This window comes from Wickerhamomyces anomalus (genome assembly GCF_001661255.1).
Source record: "Wickerhamomyces anomalus NRRL Y-366-8 unplaced genomic scaffold WICANscaffold_4, whole genome shotgun sequence".
Classification (NCBI taxonomy): Eukaryota; Fungi; Ascomycota; class Saccharomycetes; order Phaffomycetales; family Wickerhamomycetaceae; genus Hansenula; species Hansenula anomala.
In genome coordinates, this window is record NW_017567113.1 from 72,790 (window position 1) to 95,583 (window position 22,794).

The following is a 22,794-nucleotide window of genomic DNA, read 5'->3' on the forward strand; positions in this document are numbered from 1 at the left end:
TCTTCAAACTGAACGAGTCCAGCTCGTTGTAGGCATCAATCAGTTGCACCAGAACGCACAAGCCCACAAGAAAGAAAAGCTGCATATTTAGTAAAGGATCCTGGCCGAAAGTTCAAGTACAATCAACAATACGCAGTCGTGGTTATCAAAACAATGGCCGGTTTTTTCCAAGGGTCTTTAACTCATATCTTCTAGGCCGCGAATTTCCATAACCCAGGACGCATTCGCGAAAGCTTTTCTACATGTTTTGATTTTTGGAATTTTGTCCTTTCAAACTAAGAATGCCAGTATACTAAGCTCAATCAACCTCTGGATTTTAGCAAAAAAAGACTGAGGAGCTTGGGAATACTTTTGAGAGCTCATGGATGGTGAAATATTGCCTGAGGACGTACTGGGCGGGCACCTCATGTCGTTTCCTACAGACCAGGATTCAAACGAGTCAGATGGAACAGGAAGAGAGCCAGTGAGACATAACTCATCAAATCATCATAATGATAGTGAATCAAGCAAAAGAATCAATCAGAACATGTACATGAATTTGAATAACCCAGCCATAGAAGACGAGAGATTGCTTGAAATACCGCCTTCAATTCAGCAATCAGAGGCAACATCACTGAATTCATCAATCAAGTCATCGGTACCATCCATAATAACAAATGCATCTTTGAAAACTCAAGGTGGTGCTAAAAAAACCGTGAACACAGGGTCTGGTGGACTGCGGCTAAGCACATTTGATACTTCTTCAAGTGTTCCCAACATATCAAGTACAGTTCATGTTGTGCAGCAAAATGCTTCAAGACCCCCATCAATCATTAATAGCTCAAGAAGCGTGGTGCCAAATAGAAATCCAATCAATTTCTCAAACCCTGACTTAGAACATCGGAGCATGCCAATTGCTATAAATCGTCACAACCATGCAACCTCACACCATAGATATGATGATGATAATGCTTCTCAAATTAGTGCATCCTCTCTTGCAACATCATTTTCGAAAAGTTTTTTGTTTGGGTTTTTGAACAACAAAAAGAAGGATGCCTTGAAATCAGGAGGCTTGATCTCCAAAGAGTATTGGATGAAAGATGAAACATCAACAGAATGCTTCAGCTGTGGTCGCTTGTTTACAACATTCAGAAGAAAACACCATTGCAGAATATGTGGTCAAATATTTTGCAGTAATTGTACTATGTTAATATCTGGTGAAAAATTCAATCATAGTGGGAAAATGAGAGTTTGTAAAACATGTTTGAGTTTCGCGACAGAATATAATGATTCAAGTGATGAATCGTCAATCATGGAAGAAAGCTACATTGAGCCTTCGCATAGTCATGAAAATAATATTGATCAGGATAGCATACTTCCCAGTACACCAATTGAAGAGAACAGTCTACCATTTGTTGCAGCGCCTACTCCACCACCTCGGATGGCAATTCCAGCTACAAGGAAAGGGGAATCCGTTGAAATTCCTGTATCAAGATCTTTCAATTCAAGAATTTCATCTATCCATACTACCAATTTTGGCAGAAGAAAAAATTTGGAAAGGAAACCAACATATCACGCTTCATCACAAAGAAACTTACAAGACGGTCATAATAACAATAACAATCATAATAATATTAATGCTCACAACGGTAATGGGAATACCTCAATGCTCTTCAGAAGTAATACTGAAACTTCATTTGCAGACTATGTCAATTCTCATAACTCCAATAGTACCTTCAACTTCAGTAATCATGATGATGATACTGAAAATAATCGAGACTCACCATCAATAGATCATCAATACTCAGATTCTGAGGATGAAGGTTCCATGTCATTATATGCTGCTTTACACTTGGACAAGTCAGATATCCCTGAACAATCAAGAGTTGATACAAGAACAAAATTGACCAGAAGTAACACCAGATCATTGGACAGAGCACAAGCTTCCCTATTAAGAATGAAAAATAGAAGAAAAAGTAAAAGTGTGTCGCGTCCTGCTAATAATTTGACACAATCATTTTTCAAATTGAACGATCCTGAAAGCTACACAGCAATCAACCAAAGCTCACCAGATGTATCAAATTCGGTTAGTTTTATCACATCAAGGGAACAGAATGTGTCTAAACACTCTTCTGAATTGAACGATGTATGTGCACTCCATCTGAAAAATCTTTTACACCAAGGACTAGCAGACTGTGGCGTGCCAAATGTCAAAGAATGGGAAAATACACTAATACCAATATTGAGAACTATTGAAACAGTCGAATATAACGTTAGAGGTGGTGATAATTTGGATATCAGGCAATACATCAAATTGAAAAGACTTGCTGGGGGTAAATTGAAGGATTCAGAATCAATTAATGGTGTTGTGTTTTCCAAAACTTTTGCATTGAAGACTATGCCTAGGCATATATTGAATCCACGTATAGCATTGATTATGTTCCCATTGGAGTATATGAAAACTGAACAGCACTTCATGAGTTTAGAGCCTGTTTTAGCTCAAGAAAAAGAATACTTGAATAAATTGGTTGGTCGGATAGTCGCTTTGAATCCAGATGTTGTTTTTGTTGGTGCAAGTGTGAGCGGTCTGGCTCTACAGCTGTTGGATGAAGCTGGAATAGCAGTTGCTAGCAATATGAAACCACAAGTTATTGAAAGGATTGCTAGAATGACACAGGCTGATATAGTTATATCCATGGATAAATTGGCATTGAACTTGAAACTTGGCACATGTGAATCATTAGATGTCAAAACTTTTGCTTTCAAGAATACCACAAAGACGTTTATGTTTTTAACAGGATGCGATCATCGGTTGGGTTGTACCATAATTATTCGAGGTGGTGACGGTGAACTGTTGAGAAAGATCAAGGATACAACTGAGTTTATGGTTTATGGTTTGTCGAATTTGAAACTGGAAACTGCCCTTTACAGAGACAACTTTATTTATCTTTCTCAAGATTTTTACAATAGGTTGATTAATGAAGTTCCTGATACTGATGGTAATTTTGGGGTAGAATTTTTGAATACTATGAACAAGAGACTACTATCAACATCCCCGACCGTTAAATTTGACCCCCCTTTTTTGTTGCTGCAGGCAAGACAAATAGAGCACAAATTAGATAACGCTAAATCAGAATATGATAGGGTCAAAAACTTAAAAGTCGCTTCAGAGTTCCATTTAGCTGATTTAAATATAGATCTGGGTGCATATAAAGTATCAAATTCAGACTTATTGAGAACTTTCAAATATGTTTCTCATAAAAAGGTTGAGTTCCTTGAAGAGAGTTTTAGTATCAGAGCTAGACAATGGGATCTTTTCAGCTCTTTTGCCCCTGATTTATTAGATCCTGCAAGGCATCAAAACATTGTTTTCCTTTACTCCATGGTATCAACTAAGACTGCAACACCATGTATTGGTCCACATCCTTTACAAATTGATTTTTATTGGGACAATGATATGACACTTGGGCAGTATGTTGAGCACCTGATTTATTCTGCAGGTATAAGCTGTTCAGAAGGTTGTGGTGGCTCACTGCAAGAACATTATAGAAGTTATGTTCATGGGAATGGCAAAGTTGATGTAATGGTGGAAAAGTTTCAATCCAGAATTCCTACCCTGCAAAATGTTATTTTAACTTGGAGTTACTGTAAGCAGTGTGGTCATACTTCACCATTTTTACCTATGAGTGAAACAACCTGGAAATTCTCATTTGGTAAATACTTGGAATTGTTGTTTTGGAGTAAGAAAAACTCATCAACGAATCTTGGTAATTGTTCACATGATTTTGCAAAAGACCATATCAAATATTTCAGCTTGAATGATTTAACTGTGAGAATGGAATATTCAACAGTGGATTTATTGGAACTAATTGTACCAAGAACTAAAGCTTCTTGGAAACCTGATATTGATATCAAATTGAAAGTTGAATTACATGCACTTATTCAAGAGAAATCTAAAAATTTTTTTAATAGTATCCTTGCAAGGTTGAATAGAGTGAAAGTTGATAGTATTTCAAATGATAAAATGGAAGGTGGTCATAAAAGGATTGAAGAGTTAAAGAACAAAGTCACACAACAGCAAGATGAAGTTACTCGTATGATTTCAGAAATCTACAATAAAACTGAGGTTGTTGAACACTTACATTTGAATTCTGTTTTAAGATTTGTGCAAGATTTGAGTGTTGAATGGGATTTGGAATTCGCTGAATTTGAGGATAAATTTTTACCTTCTGAAAAAGATATTGCAAGGATTACTGCGCTCCAATTGAAAAGATTTTTCATGGATGGTTCTGATGAAAAGCCTACAGTGACAGCTGCTACTACAGCCTCTGATCAAATAAAAGCTGTTCCAGATGAAATGACAGGACCACTGTTGGAAGATAGCGAGGAATCAGGTGCTGAGGAAGAAAAGGCACAAGAGATCTCAAAAGATGATGTCGCGTCTACACATAATGATCAAACATCAGATGCTCAATTGATTGAAAAACCTAAAGGTTTTAGAACAAGATCAGATAGCTCATTATTACCCCAAGCAAGCTCCCTGGGCACTAAAAATAGCCCAAAACAAGGAAAAGTGCAAGAAAAAGTTCATATAATGGAAAAGCTGCTAAACGAACAGGATCCTAGACGTGTTTTATCCACTGGAAGCTCTGAGGTTCAAAAATTGAAGTCGTCTAATACATCTATCGGAAATCATATGAAATCATTGTCTAGTGCATCAGTTGGTACAAATCAAACTTTGAATACACCATCAAAAAAGGATAAAGGTAAGTCAAGTTCTTTTAGCTTGGAAGGAGAAGGAGGATCAAATTCACAGCTGCACACACCAGTCTATGAAAAAAAATCCTTCTTGTCGGCTTCTGCTTCACCAACAAAGAGTGAGTTTCCCAAATCAATTAAATCTAAATTTGGTATTAGTGCCAAAGATCTTGAAGTTCAGTTAAAAGAGGGTCGTCAGAAAAGTATTAGCAGCAACTCTAGTTTAAAAGTGCTGGTGATCAATATGGAAAAGCTGAGGATAGTAGAGTTTCAAAATTAACCAATTATTTTGATCAAATTCACTTTGAAACATTATCTAGGGAGTTTGAAATGCAACGTGAAAAGGAAAGGCTGAAACTGATTCAAAATAGATACAAAGCAGCACCTGTTGCATCTTCTAAGCCAATTGTTGAGATTTATAAGAATGTTAGAGATGCTGTTGAAGAAGAAGATCATTCCGGTGCAGAACAACAAGAAAATGAAGAATTTGGTAACACAAAGAAGCTTGAGAAATTTGAAAGAGATATAAACAATAAGAAGAATGTCTTAGAAGATGGTATTAAAGAGGAAAATTTGAAGACTGAAATTCCACAAACTGAACGGGTTTCACTAATGAAAACTTTGGCAAATTTTTGGGCTGATAGATCAGCAACTTTATGGAAACCGTTAGAATATCCCTTAGCTTCCACAGAGCATATTTTTGTTGATTCAGATGTTATTGTTCGAGAGGATGAACCAAGCTCTTTGATTGCCTTTTGTTTGAGCTCTTCGGATTATGTTCAAAAGATTAGATTCATTAGAGAAAATAAGGTTAAGGAAGAGGAGGAAGATATTAATAAAGATGAACACAAAGAAACTGATGCTGATGAAAATGAAAAGCCTGAAGAAGATAATCTCACTTATAAACTGAAGCAAGAGATAAAGGGTAATGACTATAGTGATTTAGAAAGTATCATGTTGAAGAAAACAGCAGTTCATTTGAAGTACCAATTTCAAGAAGGAGGAACATTATTATCTTGCAAGATTTTTTTTGCTGAACAATTTGATGCATTCCGTCGTAAATGTGGCTTAGATGACAATTTTGTTCAAAGTTTATCAAGATGTATCAAATGGGATTCAGCAGGTGGTAAAAGTGGATCTGCATTTCTGAAAACATTAGATGATAGACTAGTCATCAAAGAATTATCTAATGCGGAATTGGATTCATTTGTTAAATTTGCTCCAAGTTATTTTGAATATATGGCACAAGCCCTATTCCATGATTTACCCACAGTTATTGCCAAAATTTTTGGGTTTTATCAGATTCAAATTAAGAATCCAATCAATGGAAAAAATTTCAAGATGGATGTTTTGATCATGGAGAATTTATTTTATGATAGAAAGACATCAAGAATCTTTGATTTAAAAGGTTCTATGAGAAATAGACATGTTGAAAAAACTGGTAAGGAGAATGAAGTGTTGTTGGATGAAAATATGGTTGAGTACATTTATGAGAGTCCGTTATTTGTTCGAGAATATGATAAGAAGTTATTGAGAGCTTCTTTATGGAATGATACGTTATTTTTAGCAAAGATGAATGTGATGGACTATTCTTTGGTGATTGGTATTGATGAGGAGAATAAAAATTTGACAGTCGGTATAATTGATTGTATCAGAACCTTCACATGGGATAAGAAATTAGAAAGTTGGGTTAAAGAAAAGGGTCTTGTTGGAGGAGGTACTAAAGAGCCTACAGTTGTGACCCCAAGACAGTACAAGAACCGTTTCCGTGAGGCGATGGATCGGTACATTCTTATAGTTCCAGACTGTTGGTATCAAGGGAGCAATACCCATGGATGATTGTAAATGTATGTATGTAATGAAGTTATGTTAAAAGCTTATGTGTAGTGTGTCTCCTACCGTCGCACTATACTCTTCTATTTATAGAATCTGGACGAGGCTTGTGGTGTCTGGGTGTCCAGAGATAAGCGAATTGGTTTTTACAGCCTTGGATAGAGACAAACAGATTCCAGAAGCTAAAAAAACATCAATCAGCAAGTTCAACAGAAAACTAAACCCTGAGCCATATACACTCTTGGAATTGACCTTTACTATACACTTCCAACAAACTGCTAAGAAGCCGCTGTTCTTGCTAACTATATTATCCACAATATCAGCTGTCATTATAAGTCCAGCCTCAGCGCTCCTGCCAAATCAATCCACGCCTCAACTTTTGTTTCAAGCGCGTTCAGAATATCAAAAGGATCAAATCAACTGAGGCGCTAGCAACAACAACAACAACAACAACAACAACAACAACAACAACGTTCTCGCTTTTGAACTGAAAAAACAATCGCTACAAATCCCAAACAAGGCGCTATTCTGCTCAACTATAAATCAGAATTTATCTGTCTGCTGCTGATTTCTTTAAATTTGCTGCTTTCCTCCTGATTTTCTCAAGTGCAAATTATTTTCTGTTTGATCGCGATCAGACTGGGACGAGAAAAAAAAATAAAAAACACAAATCACCATAGAAACTCAACATTCTAGTTTTTTTTTTTACAAAAGGCTGTTGATCTCTGTTGGTTTACAAAAGAGAAAAATAGAGAAAATTTACAACTGTACTAGACTACACTAGAGAAGGTTCATCAAATATTCCTTCGTTTTTTCATTATAGATCACTAGATAATTTTTAGACTAGACATTATGGGTCTTGTTTTTGGATGCTCCACCGTTGTGGTAGTCATTAATGCTATTGCTTTGGCGTTCTTGATCTTAGCAACAATCACCGCTCCTGTTGTTTCAATGTTGGGTTTGGCTGAAGCTGATAATGTCAAGTATGGTGTTTTCGGTTATTGTTCAAGCTCAGGTTCAAATTGTTCAGATGCAACTTTCCCTTACAAAGTTACTTCATTATCCCCAAACACAAATGATTGGAAAATGGATGACAGTGCAAGAGATACACTTGCTAAGATCTTGATTGTTACACCTATTGCTGCTGGGTTGACTCTGTTTTCATTTATTTTCAACTTATTTGCTCATTTCAAAGCTTTCGGTTCTTCATTGGCATTCTATTTGATTGGTTTTTTCTTCACTTTATTAGCATTTTTTGGTGCTGCTATAACTTGTATTGTGACATTTTTGCTATTTTTCCCACATGTCACTTGGTGTGCTTGGATCTTGATACCAGCTGCCATCTTGAACTTATTTGCAGTTCCATTGATGTTTTTCGCTTTAAGAACTACACCAAGCTCTTTCAAAGATGATGATGAAGAAGGCGAAGTTGAAGATAAGAATTTGACTGATTTAAGTGATGGTGATAATTTCAAATCAAATAATGAATTCAAGCTGGATGATTTTACTGGCCCAAACACCACTTTTACAAATTCCTCAATTGATAAAAACATTCCATCATCAACTTTGAAAGTTATTACAAATGATACTTCATCAATGACTGATCAAAGATCTGGGTTAGAAAAGGCCACAGCTCATGATTATTCAACTAATAAAAACCCTACAAAAGATTTCAACTATAATGGGCAAATTCAAACCCAGCATTATGGAAACAACAACCTGAACAACGAAGGTACACCAAACTTGGTTTCTTCTCAAAACTATAATAGAGGTGGTGCTGTTCGTTCAGAAGCCCCAAGTATCAAACCACAATCTGCAAAACCAGATTACAGCACTGCTGGTGCTTCTTTGTATCCAAAAAGTGCATATCAATCACAAAATAGTGCTGTTCCACCTTCAAGATCTCAACAAAGATCTCAATATCAAGCTCCTCAACGTCCTTTAAACCAATTCCAATCTTTACAACAACCTGGTTCTTTACCAAGAAACGCTACATCAACGTCTTCATCCGGATTAAATACACCTGGTGCCCAGAATACAAATGCTATTCCATCAAGTGTGTCACAATCAGGTGTCCCAAGTGGTGTACCAACAACTTCATCATCTGTTTATAATAACACTGAATCCAATTATAATAGTGCAAATGGGTTGGGAAATTCAAATCATGGTTCTTCAGCTTCAGATGACTATGATAATGAATTGGCAAATGATAACGATTCAGATTTTACGTCTGTTTCACAAAGAGCTGTTAATCCTCGTTATTACCGTGGTGCTAATGCAGCTCCAACTTTATTTCCAAATCAAGAACAACAACAATTGGTTTCACCATCACAAGGACCAGGAAGTTATTTCCCATCTGGTCAGCCTCAACAGCAACAATATCAGCAACAGCCATATCCAGATTATACATCATCGCATTATAGTGGAAGTGCTGTTCAACCAGGCCCATATTCTCCGCAACCTCAATTCCAACCAGGTTCTGCACCATTACCATCACAACATCAACAACCTCCAAGAAAAACTGCCTCCGATGTTTTGTTATCTACAAATCCTGATTTTATGGTTTCTGGACCAGCTTTCCAAAGACAACAATTCCCAAGAAGAGCAAATCCACAAGCTACAGGAAGTTATAGACCAGCTTATAAAAGAGTTCAAGGTGGTAACAGTAAGATAACTCCTGCATCCCTGGGTGGTGATAGTCCTTATAATTTCAAATGATTGAAGAAGGATCTAGACAAAAAATTATTATCTTTCAAAAAAAATTGTTTATTTGATTTCGAGTTTTATGTTTTCAGTGTTTTAAGTTATTATTTGCTTTGGGTTTTTAGAAAGCTCTTCAAGTTGATTTTGAAGCTATACAGCTGTTTTATTCAATTCTCAGGTCTTCACATTCTTTCAGAATTATATTTTCAATTCACGGGAAAAGAAAAATGCAAAAACATTTGGTTTTGCTTTCCTTCCAAAATCGCACCATGGACCAACCTCTTTTTTTTACTTCTCTTTATTTTACAATATACCCCTTTGTCCATTGATTTTTATTCTTTTTTCTTCTTGTTATCGTTGTGTGTTAGGTTTTGTTTTGTGCTTTTCCTTTGTCCTTGTGCGAGGTTTTATTTAGAGTTAACTTGTAACCAATTATATTATTAAGTTTATTCTTTTGGCGTAGCTGATATTCAACACGCTTATGCTACGTCTTGTACCGGCCAATATCATCATACACCGATTTATATTAGTTAAAATAATGTGTATATATCTCTAATCATAAAATCATCAACCTATTATTTATCACGTCAGCCTCCACAATTCTATCATCATTCAGATTATTCTCTAATGTTTCCACTTCTGTTTTATCTTTCCCGGGAATTTCTGGAGAATCATGACTTGGACTATCTAGAGGTTTCTTAGCATCAGGCACTTGACCTTGATTATTATCACCGCCTCCTCCACTTGAATTTCTATTATGATGAGGCTTCAATATCACAGTCATAAACAATAGAAACACTATTAATGACAACAACAAGATAAGTTTACATTTCTGTGTTCTTTTTTGATAATGACTAGCTCTTGTTAATTGTTGTGAAGCATTCTGTAAATCAACTTTTGTATTTTCTAAATTATAATCAATTCTATCCAATATTGTACCTTGATCAATAACCATGTTTTGCATTTCTTTAAAAATACTAGAAACTTCTAAAACACCTTGAGCTAACTTTGTGATTTCTTGTTCTCTTTGTCTAATCATTGAATCATTTATGCTTGATTTTTGCTGTAGAATTGATGATGATTCTTTAATTGCTTCTCTTGAATAAGATTCCAATTCTTCAGTTTCATCAATTGCAGGATTATAAGTGGATTGATCAATAACTTGATTTGACTTATTTAAACTTGGTAATTGTTCAAATTCATCTTTTTTCAAGAATTTAATATAATTATTTTGTAATTTTCTAAAATTTGAAGATAATTGTTGAATCTTTAAGGCATAATTTTTTTGCATATTTTCAATCATGTTTAAATCATCAGCTTTCAACTTATTATTAGGTTGTCTTTTGATACCTTCAAATCTTTTAACAAGATTATTACATTCATAAAATTTTGTAGTGATTGTATAATTCAATTTTTCAATTTCTTCTTCATCTGTTGTACGATCATTAAATCCTGGTAAAAGATTCTTCTTGTATAACCCATTCAATTTATCAATTTTCTTTGATATGAAATCCAAGTTCTCATCTATCCCCTCTGAAATATCCAAAAATGAAGGTGGTAAAGCTATCAACTCAATATTATTATCACCACTACCGTTGTTCCCTGGTTCAACATTTCCTCCTATTAGTTCCTCTTCCTCTCCCATAGTATCAAACCTGGACCCACTCAATGGACCACCATGATGAGGGTAAGTTCTTCTGTAGGATAAAAAAAGATTGGTTCTGTCTCTAAACATATTCTTTAATAGATGCTGTGAATATTGAACGGATGTGTCTTGTGGTTAATTGTGTGTATTATTGTCTAATTTGACACCAATTCGACTTCAGCAAAAAACAGGATCGAATTCGCGAATTTGAGTATTTTTCGCGAATGCATTTGCTACTTCCGAAAAAAGGATTCAAATTAAAACGGATTCTATTAAACTATTACAATTTTTTTATGATTGGTGAGATGGAAGAGGAACAAATAAATAAAGTAGCAACGGCATGATCATCATAATGTTTTCAGTCTTTGACATTTCTTTTGGAGTCTTTTCTATGTAGCAAAGTACCCATCAAATTGACAAAAGATGCAGACTTGTTTTGATGTTGTAATCCACCTAAAGACACATGTGTTGGCACAGATGATTGTGTTGAATTATCTGAAGGAGAAGCAGATTGTGGCCTAACAGGTGGTGATGGTGATAATGGAGTTAATGATCCAAAGTTGTTGTTAAATTTATGCTTTTGAGGAGATCTTGAATAGTTCAGATTTAAACTGCTGTTGTTGTTGGATGAAGAAGAAGGTAGATGATTTGATGAAGCATTTCTAGATATAGAGGGAGATGACCCAGTAGATGAGTTCATAGAGCGATCCATTTGATGTGATGATGAATCACCTCTTAAATTGGACAATAATGCTGTACTTTGAGCTCTTGAATTACTCAAGGATGATGATTTTAGATGGATGGCTCTAGGTCTTGTAACTTCAGGGTCTTCATAATCAGGTGGAACATAAGCAGGTGATAAGTTATCAGGTGTGAAGGCTTTCATTGCTGTTTGATAAGATGGAACTTGTGACATACTTTCTGAATTCCAATCTCTTGATGCAGGACTACCACTTCTAATACTTCCAGGTAAATTGGTTTCTGAATTGACTCTTGAAATATGATTGAAATATGGCGAATGAACACCCGGTGAAACAATACCTTCTTTGTGTGGCCTTATAGAGAAATAATCAGATTCATTAGTTGGTGGAGTATTAAGTTCATTGATAGGTGTTTGTAAATTATAAGCAGCAGTTCCTCTATTTCCTCGTGCAGAAAATGATAATCCACCTTCACCTTCATTTTCATCTTCATCAATATTATTCATGTTGTTATTATTAGATACTGCTGAAGATGCACCAGGAAGACCAGCTAAAGAATCTAGAGAAGGTTGAGAATTAACTTCGGCTTGACGTTGTAGATGTAATCTTCTCAAGTTTTCAGTCAGCTTACCCATACCACCACTATCAGTTAAGCTTTCACTATTTTGATAACCATTTGGAGTTCCAGGTGCTGGTGTGGCAGCTCTTGAACCTTCTGGAGTATCTTCAATTGCAATTTCACTCCATAATCTATCATAGATATGATTTTCATAATTAGGTGGAGCCATTCTTTCAGCATTTGTAATTGAATTTTGAGAACTTAGGTTGGCTGGTGTAGTTTCTGGATCAGGTGCAAAGATAACGTCATCATCATCTAATTCATCGTTATCTGAAGGGATATCATTAAATGAACCTGCAGAGCCTTCACTTGCAATTGAACCATGTCTTTCTCTATCAAAATTTTTAACACCAAGGGCAACAAATGGAGAAATAAATAAAATCAAAGGTAGTGATGCACGTAATTCTGAAACATGACCATCAGGATTAATTAAACCAACAACAAATTTCAATTTATGACGAACTTTAATATTATTTAAAATATCAACATCTTGTGTACATTTTGATAAACTTGCAGGTATATTAATGGTGGAATTAATTTCCCATTTGTCATCTGTAATTTCTTGATTTGAAGCAGGAATGACAATATCATGAATGTTCCGTTCACCGGAATGTGGAGGTCCATAAGAACCACAACAAGAGTAATATTCACTTAAAGTGACTTTGATTTTACCCAATTTTAAACCTTTAGCTAAAGGAACTAAAATCATATGAATTGGACATGATGAACCTATAGCAACTGCTCTTGAAGGAATACTAATAGTATATTCAACTTTCTTAGGCCAAGTATTATCAACAGCCATTGTTTCTGATAATTCGACTGAATCTGGAGTTAAAGTTCTAACAACTCTTAAATGCTTCTTAACAACTAAATCATTTGAAAATCTACCACGATCAATATTAGCTTGTAATTTATAAACCACTGTAGCACCTGGTAAACCTTCAACACTTTCATTGATTGAACCTGGCAAAACAGCACTAAATGGGAATTCGTAATTACCTTGTAATAAAAGGTGACTATTATTTGCAGAACCACTTAAACTTGTTGATGAACCAAAACTTGCCAAATTTGTTGATGATTTTGATTTTTTACCATAACTTTTCAGTGAACTTGAAGAACTGTTAGCGGAACTGTTCTTCCGTGTTAAAGTTGGACTTTTGCTATTATAATTATCATAAAGATTATTCAGATCAAAACTATCCCAATTATGTTCAAATATTCTTTTTTCATAACGGAATGGTTTTTTCAAAACTGAACCCCTTTGAGTTTCATAAGAATTTGTCCATTTTAATCTTAAAGTTGCATAAAGTTTTAAACTCAGTTTTTTAATTGAAATTGGTTCTAAAACTGATAAAACAATTGAACCATTTACTAAAACTGATGGAGCCTCGTGAGCAGACCCTTTAATAACCAATACATCATGATCAGTTCCCTTGATTCTAATATCGAATAAGGATGTTTGTTTGTTAGAGCTTGAATTTCTACTCAACAACACCATATTATAATGATCTCTTCTAAGATCTTGTCTTTAAAGTTGATGTAAATGATGTTGATAATTGAAGTTCCCTAGTATGATAGCAACCCTATAGTTTTTCCGATAAGGACTGAAATGTGGTTTTCTCTATAACAATCTGTTTAGCAAGAATAGCAAAAGCAATTGAGGAAAACTAGTTCAATAACGGAAACAAAACTGCCCCCCTTGTGCCTCTTTCTTTCTCTGACTGTGTCTGTTTTTGGGCTTTTTGTAATGTTTATAAAATTGAAGGTTTTTCATCAACTTTCTCAAAACGTTCCTTTTGTTTTGGTCTCGGGCCAACACGCCTCAGATCGGTGGTTTGGGACACACCACTATAAGCTCGAATTCGCGGAAAAAATCAAGTTTTAAAATTAGAAGAAAAGACGTTAATTCATACTATAATTTGTTTGGTTTTGCTGGATGATATATATTTATATAAAGGCATTATTGACTATCTGTGAGGGAATACTGGTTCAAAAGAATACAGTCACCCCCACGTTCAGGATCCAATCCATAATTGTAAAAATATCCTTCAGAACTGACAACTGATACATGAATCAATTTCAAATTGTTATCATTATCTTGTGAAGTACTGCTTGACTCACCACTATTTCCAAATGTATTCTCTTCACTACCTTCCAGTTGATCATTGGAATTTGATTGTTCTGAAAACACAGAAGGTAACCCAGATTTAGGTATAGATAACTCTTTACCAATTGAAACAACATTTTTAACACCCGAAGCAGCTGGAACTTTTAATGATGCAAAATGTCTTGTAGGTTCAAGTATTGAAGTGAATCTTGGTGGTAGAAAAGTTCCTATTTTTTCAGCTGCTTTTCTTCCAATATTTTGTGAAGATTTTCTAATCATTCTTCCAACACTTCTTCTTGAAATATCAATCAAAGGTTCAACACGATCTTCAATTTCATTACTATTTATTGAATCATAAGATGAATTTGATATTCTTCTTTGTGTTGTGTCCTGACTAACTTCACTTCCTGAACTTTCAGCTCTTTTAACAATTGAAGGACCAATGTTCTCCACAATATCATCTGCATCAATTGCTTCATTATCTGGTTGTGATTGTGTATTATTTGAAGTGTCATCATCGGATCCAAGTTTGAAAATATGAACAGTTTCAGTGGCAGAGCTTGCAGTTAAAAATTTGTTATCTTGACTAAATGATAATGAGTAAATCTTGGTTGGATATGTACCTCTTCTAAATTGATATAATTTCAATCCTGTTTCAATAGCAAAGACACGAACGATTGTACCTTTATCTGAAGCGGTAGCTAATAATGTACCATCATAACTTATAGCAATGGCAGCCAAAGTTGTCTTATGAGCTTCGACAACAACTAATGGTTGTAAAGTTTGAGCATTAAATATTATGACATCACCATTACGATTTATTTGATTAGTTGTTTTTGAATTTGAGTTTGAATCGATGTTATTCAATTGTGAGTTTGCATTATTACCATTCCCATTATTATTTATATTATTACTTGAATTTATTGGATTGATGAAATTTGTACTTATCTTTGGTGGTGAAGGATAAGCCAAAAAATTATTATCAATAGTTGGACTCAATGCACATAATCCATTTGGATTTGGAGAAGTTTCAATTGTATGTAATAATCTCATATTATTTATATCATAGATATAAATTTGTTCCTCTAATAAAACAACTAATCTTGATTTATTTAACTTCACGGATAAAATTGATGTTGGGAATGTTAATTCACATATTGTTGAATGTCTTTTTGTATTTATAATTTTTAATCTTCTTGGAGTCATTGAAGGTTGATCACCAAGTCCAACAATTGCAATTAAAGACGTACAAAATAACATCTCCACTATTCCAATCCCACCATCTAATCTTGAATAACATTTTCCAAATGGTTCACAGTTGAAAATTTTATAACCACGATCAGTACCTATTGATATACAACTACCATCTTGATTAAAATTTATGAAGTTTAAACATTCCAAACTTGTTTTAGTTGGTATTGTCTGTACTGAACTTTGATTTGTAGAAGATCCAGCTAAAGCAGCTGAAGATGAACCTTGTTGTTGTTGTTTTTGAGAAAGTGTGCTATATGACATAATTGATAAAATTGAATCTATTATTAAAGAGGTAATGGCATTATCTGGTTGTGGAATGTGATGTATACAAAGTTAATTTGTAATTGTATTTGTTTACTTTGAGCTCTTGAAATGAATCTTTCTAGTGTCGTTGACTTGCTAATTGAGTTTGCCGATCCTGGGGGGCTAGTTGTTACTGATGATTTAAACGTTCTCTTTGCCACAAACTTTCACGTGTGGAATGGATTGATTTGATAATGGATTTTTGGTAATGTTTTTTGACTTTTAATGATGATTCTCTTGATCTGTGATTGCTCTTGTTGTATCACTATCTCTTTTGCTCACTGATTCATGAATTCCTCAATGTTTGGTACCCAAATTAATTATCACCAGCACTTGATTTGAATCTGATTTTAATTGTAGAGAAATTTGTTTTTTTTGTTTACGATTAGGTAAGAGATGAGTAAGAAATTCCCCGGATTATACCAATACAGGTATATCCCGACCACATATAAACGTAATTTCATTTTATTTCATTATTTAAAGAGTTTATTGTTATTTGGACTAGTATTTGAAGAAATGCTGGATGCCAAATCACCCTGAGAGCACCAATTGTGCACGGGGAGACAGTTGAAATATTTACACCAAGAACAATGACCACCTCCATTCTTTGTAAAATTAAGTGATAATCCAACAAACCATGCAACTAGTAATGTGAGTGCCACAATTCTAACGATGACCCATATGGCAAATTTCCTTCTCCTTATACTATCCATATGATTAGAAATGGAATTCCCAAAACCTTGAATCTTATAACCATAATCAATACTATAATTTTTATCTAATCTAACAAATTTTGGATCATTTAACAAGACAACACCTAATAATAACCCTGATACAAATCCACCAATATGACAAAAATTATCCAAGCCAGGTAATAACCCCAGTACGAAGCAAGCAACAACTTCGAATAATAAGACACCAATTAAAATTCCATAGTGACGAACAGTTTTTTTATCTCTATGTAATATAAAGATTAATAAATTAACAGCAATGATACCAAATAATGCACCACTTGCACCTGTACTTGACATTCCATCTTGGGCAAAATTTAAACCTAGTAGGTTCCCCGAAACACCACTTATAATGTAAATGATTATATATCTTATTGAACCAATTTGTCTTTCAACATCTAATCCCATAGTACATTGTAATAATAAATTGAAAATGATATGAACAAACCCAGCATGCAAAAACATTGCACTTAATAATCTCCAAGTTTGTCTTGGTGTATTTGAATCTGAATTACAAAGTTGACTAATTGTACAAGTTTGAGTTTCTAAAGTTGTTGAATTTGGACATGGCCAATCCAAGTTCCCTGAATCAATTCCCGAGATTGGATGGATACATGGAGCAAATCTTGAGCCTAAATAGATTTGAACGTTTGATGAAGGTCCCAACATTGGATTTATGTATGGTTTTGTTTGGAATGCAGAACCTGTTAATTGATTCATTTTAACTAGTTCTAGGATGAATATTGCAATGTCTATAATTGTGATGATTATTGTGAAGTATGGGAAGTTTAGTAATTTATATCCTAGTGTGTTTGATGGTTTTTTGATGTGATATTTTGGATGACGATGATGATGATGATGACGTTCATTATGTTGTAATAGTAAATCATTTGTACTTGAGTTCCCATAATTGATTGTGGGTAATTCTTTCAATTCTATATTGTTTTTTGAATTGTTTATTGAATCTTCATCATCATATATGACACGATTATATCTATTTGGATTTGCATTTTGAATAAATTGGTTTCTTAGAGGAGATTCTGAATATTGAGTTGTATCAGTCATTTTCATTGGGGTTGTGATATAAGAAGAATGAGCCTTTGGCGGTAAAGGAGGGAGGTCACCCATGGTATTAACGTGAGCCATGTTCTTTTAGTTGTATAGATCAAGGGAGTTGATATAATTTGTTGTATGGATCTGATTTTGTACCTGAATAGGTCAAATTGGCAGTGCTGTGCAAAGAAAGACGCGTTTTAGATGGAAAAAATCAGTGGAATGAGATTTGTTTCAAGGAAATAGTTGGATGAAGTTCTCAAAATGAATGGATATGGTTATTCTTTCCTTAAGCTAGTAAATTAACTAAATCAATGCAAACTCATCAGCCATTCCAATTTTCAGGTACCATTTTCTTTAAATAGATCAAATTTAAATTTCAACGCAAGGGCCAAAAAGAGAAAAAAAACTTACATCGCGAATTGGTTTTACAAATGAAAAAAACATCAAAGATTTATTTATTCACTTCTTTTCAAATAATTCTTCAATCTCCTCTAAAGAAACACCTTGAGTCTCTGGAACCATGAACAGGACAAACCAAAACCCTGTAAACATGAACCCGGTAAAGACAAACCCATATTTATAACCAATTTGTTCAGTTATAATTGGAGTACAAAATGCAATGAAGAAATTCGAACCCCAATTAAAAGAGACTGAAAAGGCCATTGAAGCAGCTTTTATATGGATTGGATATAGTTCACTAACTAGGACACTAACACAAGCACCCCAAGTTGGAGAGAATGAAAAAATGAATAAACAAGTGAATATAATCATTATAATACCTGGGATTTTATTTGTTGAAGGATCAGTTGCAAATTTATCAATTTTCAAAGTACCCACGATTGAATAAATAAATAATGAAATTGTACCACCAAATGAACCTAATAATAAAGATTTTTTCCTGCCAAATTTTTCAATAACATAAACACCAGGGATTGTGATTATTAAATTAACAGTAGCTAAAATGATTGAAGTTATATAAGAATCATTAATCCCAGCAAATTTGAATAGAGTTGTACCATAATAGAAAAAATAATCAATACCAGACATTTGTTGGAAAGTCATTAAACATACACCAACAATAATTCTTTTCAAATATTTTTTTTAAAAATTTCCCAAAATGGGATTTTTGAAGCATTATGTTCAATACTTAATTTTTCTAGTAAAATTTGTAAAGTTCCCTCTATATCAGGATCTTCCACTTTTTTCAATGAAATTCTAGCTTTTTCATATTCTCCAATACTAATTAAATATCTTGCACTTTCCGGTGTGGAAATTATCCCCAAACAAACAGCTAACGCAGCACCAATTCCAATACTTAGAGGTATGATCCATTCAGCTTGATTATTATACATCTCTTTACAAGCATAAACCACTATACTACCAGTTAATATGGCAATGCAGATACTTAATTGATATAACGTGGTACAACTTCCTCTAATCACAGTTGGGGCAGTTTCAGAAATAAACATTGGAGCTAATACAGCAACACTTCCAATACATAATCCACTAGTTGCTCTTCCTATTAGGAATTGATACCATTTCCCTGATAATTGTGAAGTTATTTGAATTATTATCCCAATGATATAAACCATCATTGATATTAATAATGGTAATTTTCTACCTAGTGTATCAGCTAATCTTGCAATTGTGAAACCACCAGTGATACAACCGATATGATAACTTGAGACTAATAACCCAGTTTTATAACTTTCTAGATAGTATTCCATGGTGTCTGTTGATTCATTATAATGTAAATGGCCTAATCTGTGGAGAAATGATTTCATATTGATGATACCACCAATTACACCAGTGTCATAACCGAATAAGAATCCAGAGAATGAGATTAACAAACTTAGAAAGATGACTTTCCTAAAAGACCAGATTAATTTTAAGTCAACTTGTAATAGTGTTGGACTGATTGGGGGTTGGTTATTGGCGTTTATCAGATCCATATCACTTTCCAAAGAGTATAAAGGGGGTCTATTGTCTTGTAGTTCCATGGTTAATGGTGGTGGGATAGGGATAGATGATTCTTTAAAGCCAGTGGGTTTGGTCATTGTTGGATAGTTGTTAGTGGTTAGTTATAGATTTCATGGATTTGATAATGTTTTATAGCTCTGGATTCTATTATTAATACCAAGTGCGCCGTTGAGACGAATCAGGAAGGACGAGTATTAATAATGAATGGGTTAATTGTCGTTGGGAATGTCGTTTGAATGGTGGAATAGTTAGTTATTTAGTTATTATCTATTAGTTATTATCTATTATCTATTATCTATTACCTATAATTAATCAGTTATATCATTGATTATCAATTCTATTCAATTATTCTTTCAGTTATTCTATTGATTATTCTTTCAGTTATTCTATCAACCGACTCTACCCCAGATTTACTATCTGATTATCGTCTGCCTAGGACCCTAGAGAGAACCCTGCCTAGGACCTGCCTATGCTCCAGACAGACCCTCCGCCTAGCCTCCGCCTAGCCCTTGTGCACCACCACCGTCGCGACACTTGTGCAATCCATGAAAAACAAACTTCAAATGCTCAAATGCTCATTACATTAACAATAACTTCAAGTATAAGCTCATCCACAATGGACATCCAAGACCTGGAAATCAACGACGATTCTGCTGTCCCATTGGCTGACGACTTTGCTGCCTACTTCCCTTCCCCTTCACAGTCAAGCAACAACAACTACAACCTGAACTCTGATGATGCTGCTTCATTACCTTCAACAACTTCCCAATCACCTTTGGATACTTCACTATTAAACTCTGGTTTCAAACACTCAACTCCTCAAAATACAATCACTACTAAACCAATAACCATCAACAAGAAGATCTCAAAAGGCTCTGCTACTTCTGCTGCTAAAAAACCTTCAAGATTTAGACCTTGTGATGGTTGTAGGAAAAGAAGAACCAAATGTTCAATCCCTCAAGGTTCCAAAACTTGTCTTGAATGTACCAAGAGAAACATGGAGTGTAAATTTGATTTCACCACTGATCAATTAAACAACTCAGATTTGAAAAATTTCAAAATGATTTGTGATAATTGTAATCATAGAAGAACAACTTGTATTATACCCAGAAATTCAAATCATTGTACTGAATGTACCTTAAGGGATTTACAATGTAAATTTAGTGATTCTGTTAATAATGATGCCAAAATAAGAACAAATATACCCATTAGAGATTATGATAATTATCAAGGTCCTACAATAATGAAGAAGACTTTATCTTTACAAGGTCCAAAATCTTCAAAATTATTAGGCCCAACTTCAATAGTTGAAAAAAATTTATTGAATTTTAACAATAATGATGATGATCCTGCAAATTCTCCAACAAATTCAATCATCAAAAATGAACAAATTATAATTGACCATTCAATTAAAATTAGAAAAATTAATAATGATTCATTTTTCCAAATTATAAATGATAATGAAGAATTTATAAAATTATCTTATCAACAAGTTGATGAAATTGAAAAAATCATATATCCTTATGGATTAAACTTGATAAATTTATTTTTCAAAATTGTTCATCCAATGTTACCAATCATTTCAAAACCGGTTTTTTTAGAAAAATATTCAAGAACTCATAGAGAATTTGATCCAATCTTACTTGCTGCCCTATATTTACATGCAATTAATTGGTGGCATCTTGATGATGAATTAAAATTGAAACCAAAACCAAATTTCTTAAAATTGGAAAGATTATTACTTGTTTTATATTCAGAAAATTTAATTAATTTACCGCCAAAATTTTCCACTTGTCAAGGTTTAATCTTGTTAATTAATTATAATTTCCATAAATCAGAGACTTCATTACTTTCAAAGACAAATGATGATTGGAAAATTATTAGTCAATTAATAACAATTGTGGAAGAATTAGGTTTAAACTATAATAGTGAAGATTGGATAACTATACCAAATTGGGAAAGGAAAATCCGCAAATTATTAACTTGGACTATAATAATGATGGATAAAATGTATTCTTTATTAGAATTCCGCCCTTCAAGAATTAATCCAAATAATTGGTTATTAAATGAATTGATTTTAAAAGATTTCCAAATTGAAGAAGATGAAGAAGTTTTCATTGAAAAGACAAATGGTGAAAATTTTGTTTTAAATCATGGTTATAATAATAACCATCAAGAGGATTATTCAATCTTTGGAAATTTAATATTTGTTAAAATGGTTCATCTTTCTTATCATATAAATGATGTTTTAAATGATGTTTTCAATTTGAAAAGTTTAAAATTTGATGATTTTGATACAATTTTAATAAAATCTTCAAGATTATTAATTAACCTAGATGAATGGTTTGAAAATTTACCTTTACAATTGAAAAATTCTACAATTTTAAATAATCAAATAACTTCAGCTCCATTAATTTTACTTTTCTATACTGTGAAATTTTTAATCTATAGAAGATTAATTAATCATTTTATTGAAACTTCAACATCAAATGAACAACATTATGAAAAATTTAAACCAATTTTCAAAAAATTATTTTTGGAAATTTCAAAATTTAATGAAAATTTCATTAACAATTTATCAATTCAACATTTTACAAATTGTTTTTGGTATTCAAATACAACAAAATCTTTCATCACAGTGGCAATTGTTAACCTATTATTAATTAAAACAACAAGAGATGAAATATATTTGGATGATGAATATGATGAAGATGTGCTAATCAAACAATATCATGATTATAGAGATAATTTAAAAGCTATTGCAATAAATTTCCATCCTGCTAAATTAGCTTTGGATCATATTGATCATTTCATATATACAGGTGAAGATAACAACAACTTGACATTTATATTATAATGAGAAATGAACAGATTAGTATTAAGTGATTGATTAATCAATATAAAGTAATTGATTAATCAATAAGTAATTGTATGTTCATTTAATTATTTAAAGATAGTGTTCAACATTATCAATAAAGAAAACCAATTATATTACTTGCCCTTTTCAATGTAATTAAACTTATTTGATCAACATAATATATAAATATTACTAATGCAGACTTTACCGGTACTCGTGACCATATAAATTAATCTCTCAAATAAGAATCAACTAGCTTGAATTGTTT

At 33.4% G+C, this 22,794-nt stretch overlaps 9 protein-coding genes across 9 annotated transcripts; 4 read left to right on the forward strand and 5 right to left on the reverse strand.

Moving 5' to 3' along the window:
- Positions 1-886: 886 nt before the first annotated feature.
- Positions 887-6,576, forward strand: FAB1 (1-phosphatidylinositol-3-phosphate 5-kinase; the record flags this gene model as incomplete). Its single annotated transcript, XM_019181951.1, has 2 exons — positions 887-4,703; positions 4,991-6,576. The coding sequence occupies 2 exons, from the start codon at positions 887-889 to the stop codon at positions 6,574-6,576; spliced, it is 5,403 nt and encodes a 1,800-aa protein (XP_019037795.1).
- An 846-nt stretch (positions 6,577-7,422) lies between these two features.
- On the forward strand, positions 7,423-9,288 carry DCV1 (Dcv1p; the record flags this gene model as incomplete). Its single annotated transcript, XM_019183490.1, has 1 exon — positions 7,423-9,288. One exon carries the CDS (start codon positions 7,423-7,425, stop codon positions 9,286-9,288), a length of 1,866 nt encoding a protein of 621 aa, XP_019037796.1.
- Positions 9,289-9,829: 541 nt separating this feature from the next.
- On the reverse strand, positions 9,830-11,008 carry TLG2 (t-SNARE syntaxin TLG2; the record flags this gene model as incomplete). Its single annotated transcript, XM_019183491.1, has 1 exon — positions 9,830-11,008. The coding sequence occupies one exon, from the start codon at positions 11,006-11,008 to the stop codon at positions 9,830-9,832; it is 1,179 nt and encodes a 392-aa protein (XP_019037797.1).
- A 199-nt stretch (positions 11,009-11,207) lies between these two features.
- Positions 11,208-13,736, reverse strand: ROG3 (Rog3p; the record flags this gene model as incomplete). The annotated part of the gene is made up of 2 exons (XM_019182743.1): positions 11,208-12,064; positions 12,167-13,736. The coding sequence occupies 2 exons, from the start codon at positions 13,734-13,736 to the stop codon at positions 11,277-11,279; spliced, it is 2,358 nt and encodes a 785-aa protein (XP_019037798.1). The 3' UTR covers positions 11,208-11,276.
- Positions 13,737-14,198: 462 nt separating this feature from the next.
- ATG18 (phosphoinositide binding protein ATG18) lies at positions 14,199-15,860 on the reverse strand (the record flags this gene model as incomplete). The annotated part of the gene is made up of 2 exons (XM_019181957.1): positions 14,199-14,385; positions 14,440-15,860. The coding sequence occupies 2 exons, from the start codon at positions 15,858-15,860 to the stop codon at positions 14,199-14,201; spliced, it is 1,608 nt and encodes a 535-aa protein (XP_019037799.1).
- A 539-nt stretch (positions 15,861-16,399) lies between these two features.
- Positions 16,400-17,533, reverse strand: WICANDRAFT_21696 (uncharacterized protein; the record flags this gene model as incomplete). The annotated part of the gene is made up of 1 exon (XM_019180913.1): positions 16,400-17,533. A coding segment is annotated over one exon (1,134 nt), but the record flags the coding sequence as incomplete, so codon positions are not given.
- Positions 17,534-18,522: 989 nt separating this feature from the next.
- On the reverse strand, positions 18,523-19,746 carry WICANDRAFT_69022 (uncharacterized protein; the record flags this gene model as incomplete). The annotated part of the gene is made up of 1 exon (XM_019184153.1): positions 18,523-19,746. One exon carries the CDS (start codon positions 19,744-19,746, stop codon positions 18,778-18,780), a length of 969 nt encoding a protein of 322 aa, XP_019037801.1. The 3' UTR covers positions 18,523-18,777.
- Positions 19,747-20,371: 625 nt separating this feature from the next.
- On the forward strand, positions 20,372-21,028 carry WICANDRAFT_93042 (uncharacterized protein; the record flags this gene model as incomplete). Its single annotated transcript, XM_019186394.1, has 1 exon — positions 20,372-21,028. A coding segment is annotated over exon 1 (335 nt), but the record flags the coding sequence as incomplete, so codon positions are not given.
- Positions 21,029-21,652: 624 nt separating this feature from the next.
- WICANDRAFT_93043 (fungal specific transcription factor domain-containing protein) lies at positions 21,653-22,410 on the forward strand (the record flags this gene model as incomplete). Its single annotated transcript, XM_019186395.1, has 1 exon — positions 21,653-22,410. A coding segment is annotated over exon 1 (692 nt), but the record flags the coding sequence as incomplete, so codon positions are not given.
- Positions 22,411-22,794: the final 384 nt, after the last annotated feature.